General features: G+C 36.9%; 1 protein-coding gene across 1 annotated transcript; it reads right to left on the reverse strand.

The window, feature by feature from the left end:
* Window positions 1–152: 152 nt before the first annotated feature.
* LOC113807460 (receptor-interacting serine/threonine-protein kinase 4-like) lies at window positions 153–2,601 on the reverse strand. Its single transcript, XM_070142510.1, has 4 exons — window positions 1,620–2,601; window positions 1,195–1,506; window positions 888–1,056; window positions 153–559 (listed from the first exon to the last, which is right to left on the reverse strand). Exons 1-3 carry the CDS (start codon window positions 2,358–2,360, stop codon window positions 889–891), a joined length of 1,221 nt encoding a protein of 406 aa, XP_069998611.1. The 5' UTR covers window positions 2,361–2,601; the 3' UTR covers window positions 153–559; window position 888.
* Between the last annotated feature and the right edge of the window lie 2,399 nt (window positions 2,602–5,000).

Genomic DNA, 5,000 nt, shown 5'->3' on the forward strand with positions numbered 1-5,000 from the left:
AAGAAAAAAAACATATGGAACAGTTTATAGATGTGATATCATGCTTAGATGAGTAATGTATATTTTTTAAACAGCAACTTAACAAATGCCATGCTCTTGGAATAGACAGATGCCATTTCGTTAAGGGGTTCTGACAATCACCATCATCCCTGAAGTTAAAGATGAAAAGTTTTTGTTTTAGAGTTAAAGACATTTAGAGCTTTTAAACACTACATACTGCATATCAGATGTAAGAATCTTTCCGCCACTTACACCATAGCCAGATATGACAAATATAGCACATCCGACGTCCTTTAGTACATCTGTATTCCCAATATGTTTTAGGACTTCCTTAGTTTGCTGAGCCGTGGGTGATGTGTTTTACACATGTATCCCATCATATCATATACATTTTACGAGCACCGTAGTCGAGTTGCTGAAGGTTCAGGTCGGATCTGTCCTTGAAACAACTGAAGTTAAAGATGCGAACGAAGCCTCGTGCCTCCTTGTCCATCTTGTACACATCAGCACCTCCTTGAATAGTTGTTGCCTGTCTCACATTAAGCTGCCGTGTACAGACCTAGAATTGAAAGGCATTTGGTGTTAGGTAAAAAGTGAAGTTATCTGAAGGTTATTTACTTTTTCAAACAAATAACTTTTTTATTTTATTAATACAATTAAAACAATCTAAACCCATTGTTCCAGAGTATTTTAAATACTGTTAGATTTAAAGATGTTGATGTCAGGGAACATTGTGAGAATAGTTTCTTTGTTATTTCTTGTTTTCGGAAATATATTAAAGGAATAAACATTTTCTAGTCCCATACTAGATGAAATCAGTTCTTTAAACATGTATGGAATATAGTCAGCGATAAAAGTGACGTATTCTTTTATATAAATAAAAATACCTTAGCAAACTTTGCAAGAATCGAATCCTTCTTCAGGGCTTTGGCCATCAGGCGAGGGGTCGTCACTCCAAGCTCCCGTGCCAACGTCTGGCTCTGCACCAGCTACCACTGGTCTTTCTGCCTCTCCCTTGTTTCCTTCCAATACTGCCTTCAACAAATGGCTGCCAAGCTGTTAATATCAAAGGAAACTTAAAAAGTAAACACTTCAGAAGCATATACAAGTCACTCCTTACAAGTCTTAATGTGTTTACAGGCATATATAAATGACGTTAATCTTAACATTTTCAGTTCCATGCCTAATATTTACCAGTGATTTTACTGAGTTCTGGCGATTATCCCGTTTGTCGGCGTCAAAGTCAGGGTCACGCACTAGAAGTTTCAGCACTTGCGTGTGACCCTTTTCAGCGGCCACGTGAGCTGGAGTCTGTCCCTCCTTGTTGGTAATATTGGGACTGATCAATTTCAGCAGAAACACCACCACATCCGCTTGGTTGTGAGACGCTGCAGCATGAAGGAGTGTGCAGCTGGTCTTGCTTCTCCTCACAGCTGCCCCCGTGTATTGAATCAGTTCCTGCACTCTTGCCAAGTCTCCATTTTCTACTGCCCTGAAGACCGCAGCCTAAAAAGTAATTTGTTATACTTTTATAGATATTGTGAATCCTTAAACATAAAAGGTATATGATCAAACATTTAATATGACATCCACACCTACTTGAGGCATGTTTACTTTACCTTTAACCTGAAGATGTGAAATGGGGAATGGTCAGCGATGCGTTCATTTGTTGTGCTTCTGGAATGAACGCAGCTTTTGGATGCAGTGTTTATTCCCTTCAACTTCTTGGCATTAACCTTCGACAACTTCGTCTTCACTGGAGATTTCAAATTTCTAATAAGTAGTTTTGATGGCACAGAAGCAGAACACATTTTCCAAGGACAATCATTTTTTCCACAAATTGAACATTTGTTATCCCTATCTAGATATTTCTTTTCTTGGGTCTGAGAACTCACTGTTGCTGATGACAGACCTCTGGAATCTATGTTTTTAGGCATTTCATTTTCAGAATTCGCAGAGGCTGCAGTATTAAGCCCATAAGACTGAGTCGATGGAGTTTGACATATTTTTTCTGATTCCTTAGTTTTAACAACTACGGATTTTTCGCAGGTCACTTTGGCCTCAGGTATAACTAGCTCTCGTTCTGCCTCTTGATCTCCAACAGGTGAGAGCCCGGATTTTACTTCGGCCTCTGCCATAGTTGCTTCCGATCCAGTCCCAAGCTGGATGTCTTGTGTTACTAGTGTCATTATAGTTGGTAAAGTAGTGCTTTCCTTTTCCTGATCTGCTGCACCAGTTTCCTGCAGGGAGACCTTTGTCCTCTTCTTTAATGGATCTCCTAATTCTCCTTCAACTGATGAGAATTCATTCTCTCTCTCCACAGGAGAATTGTCCAGGACGCTAGATGTTTTGTCAGCCATATTCCTGGAGGTGTCTCTTGTGAAGGACTTGTCTGTCAAGGTGACAGTCACTTATGGTTGGAAGTTTCTTGGTCTGTACCAAATTGGTCTTATTCGATCTATTCTGCAAAAGAGAAAATAGATATCCTTATATATAAAACGTAGTCAGTTGAAGCAAATACAGAACATTAGCAGACTTTATTCTAAGGTGTGTTTGTTTACAAATGTATTATATTATTAATTTAAACCAATACTATGAAAATGTCAACAATAGGGTTATTCTTATTAGAACTGGGAGAACATATCTCTAAGAAACAATGTAGTTTCGTATATACATCGTCACTTTAAACTATGATAAATTATTTCCCCTTGTCTCAGTGTCACTCCTGATATTCTTAATAAACCACAAACCACAGTTTTTCACAATAAACTGCAATAAATTTCTTCACTAAAACGTAGCAGTATGCCTTCAGTTGTATTTAGTTGAGAGATGATCACGTTGCAAGCACTGAGCAAGCACTGGCTGAAATCTCGCCGCGTCCGCCATTTATACAGCTCAGACGCGAGCCAAGTCTGGACGTGATATTGGAGTTGCCATGCATTGCATTCAAACTGTTTTCAAGAATTCATTTTAGAGCAGTGAAATGTCTTTCGAAATGTGAGTGAAGTGTCTATGCATATTTCTATCCGTTATACTAGAAAACTCACAATCAATTCTGGAAGCAACATTCCTTCGTTACTGATTATTTAGTTTTTTTTTTCTTTAACATATTTTTAATTATTTACATTATATATATCTCTTGCTGAGATGCGCGCTTATGTTTCCTTACAATTTCCACTTTATTTTATGTCTGTGATGCTGTGTTTTCCATATGTGTGTACAGTTACATCTACTACTCTTGGATAGCTAATCGAATTGCCAGGGACACGTGAAAACTCTTACAAGTCAAGACTTGGAATGTTACGTCACGGCTGCGTCACGAAAGAAGGTTCCAATACCATAGAAAATCTTTTTCTTTTTCTCTCTGATTTCTCCTCTCTCTCTCTCTCTCTCTCTCTCTCTCTCTCTCTCTCTCTTTCTCTCTCTCTCTCTCTCTCTCTCTCTCTCTCTCTCTCTTTGTGCATCTATTTGTTTACCTTTCTAACTCTTACTGCCCAAATTAATATCTTTTTCTGCCAATTAGAAAAATAAATAAAAATACTCAGAATCATACATAGGTTCAATCTGAGTGCGTGCATATATATATATATATATATATATATATATATATATATATATATATATATATATATATATATATATATATATATATGTATGTATATATATATCTACATACATCTATCTACATACATATATACACTTACATGCATATATGCGTGTGTATATATATATATATATATATATATATATATATATATATATATATATATATATATATATATATAAACATATTTACCTGTATATATGCACATATATATATATCGTCTAAAAGGCGAGAATGAGAGCAAAAGCATCAGAGCTCTCTAAGGTAAAAACAGAGATGGGAAAGGCAGTAGATGATAGGAAGGACGATAAATGAAATAAAGGAAGTGATGGCAGAAGAAAGGAGTATCAGGGAAAAAATGTTCCAATAGGAAAAGGGGAACATTTTGAAATGTGAAAATTATAAAGGAAAGTGATTCCCTTTCATCAACATGAATTTCGTTATCGAGTACTATTATGTGACTACTTCAATCTGCGATTGCTAGAATGCCTGTCTTAAACCTCATCCTTAAATTTGTATATTACGGGATCAAGACTGCTGAATGGAGTACTGGAAAATTGATACTCTTCAATATTCCTTGGCAGACGATCCGCTCTATGAATCATACGTTAACGACGATGAAATCCAAACGATGGCAGTCATAATACAATTGGCAGACGCTTTCCACGGTCCGGATGCCAACTAGTAAATAATCCCCATGGGTACGATAAGTCGCCCCAAACTTGCCAGATAGACAACTGTCTTCTGAATTCCCCTCACATTCCCTCTCTTTTCAAACCATCTGTATTCAAAGCACCAAATTATCAATGGTTTCCTTAAATCACCCCGCCTATCTCTTTCCCCTAAACAATGGTCATGTAATTTGAAAAATCAATATCGGAGTGAGTGGGCGCAGGGTCTGTCAGGGAGAGATTATATTCCATTCCAGCTGCATCAAAATGTAGGCATCCGTTTGTTTTTGCTTCGATATAAATGACCTTCAATTGGTTAACTGAACATGCTTTATGTGACTCAGCTTTTGCCATACCATCTGCCTTTGCGTGACGTCATGATGACCTAACATTGCAAGTTTCAACTCGTGGAAGTTACCAGAGGTCGCTTAGAGACAATACTATTATATCCTAGATTAGATTGAATAAGCATACACGCAAGTACTTATGCCTATATATTTGTTTGCTTATGCGTGTAAACATACATATATGTATATATGTACACGCATACAAACACGCACATATACACACAAATTATAAACAAATATACTATTTGAGGAAGAGAAAATATATGCAAAAAGGCGAATCTTTTTGGCGGACGTTTTCTCACATTACTCTTTCTTGAGGGTCTTACTCTCGCAGTTTTAATTTTCCAAAATATCGTTACAAAGTACATTACTCTGAAA

Source organism: Penaeus vannamei, chromosome 29, assembly GCF_042767895.1.
Source record: "Penaeus vannamei isolate JL-2024 chromosome 29, ASM4276789v1, whole genome shotgun sequence".
NCBI classification, from domain to species: domain Eukaryota; kingdom Metazoa; phylum Arthropoda; class Malacostraca; order Decapoda; family Penaeidae; genus Penaeus; species Penaeus vannamei.

Excerpts from the sequence above, each read along its gene's own strand:
- LOC113807460 (XM_070142510.1), bottom strand. The coding sequence starts at position 2,360 with ATGGCTGACAAAACATCTAGCGTCCTGGACAATTCTCCTGTGGAGAGA. Across the intron at positions 1,507-1,619 it reads TTCACATCTTCAGGTTAAAG|GCTGCGGTCTTCAGGGCAGT; the intron begins GTAAAGTAAACA and ends ATTACTTTTTAG. Across the intron at positions 1,057-1,194 it reads AGAACTCAGTAAAATCACTG|CTTGGCAGCCATTTGTTGAA; the intron begins GTAAATATTAGG and ends TGATATTAACAG.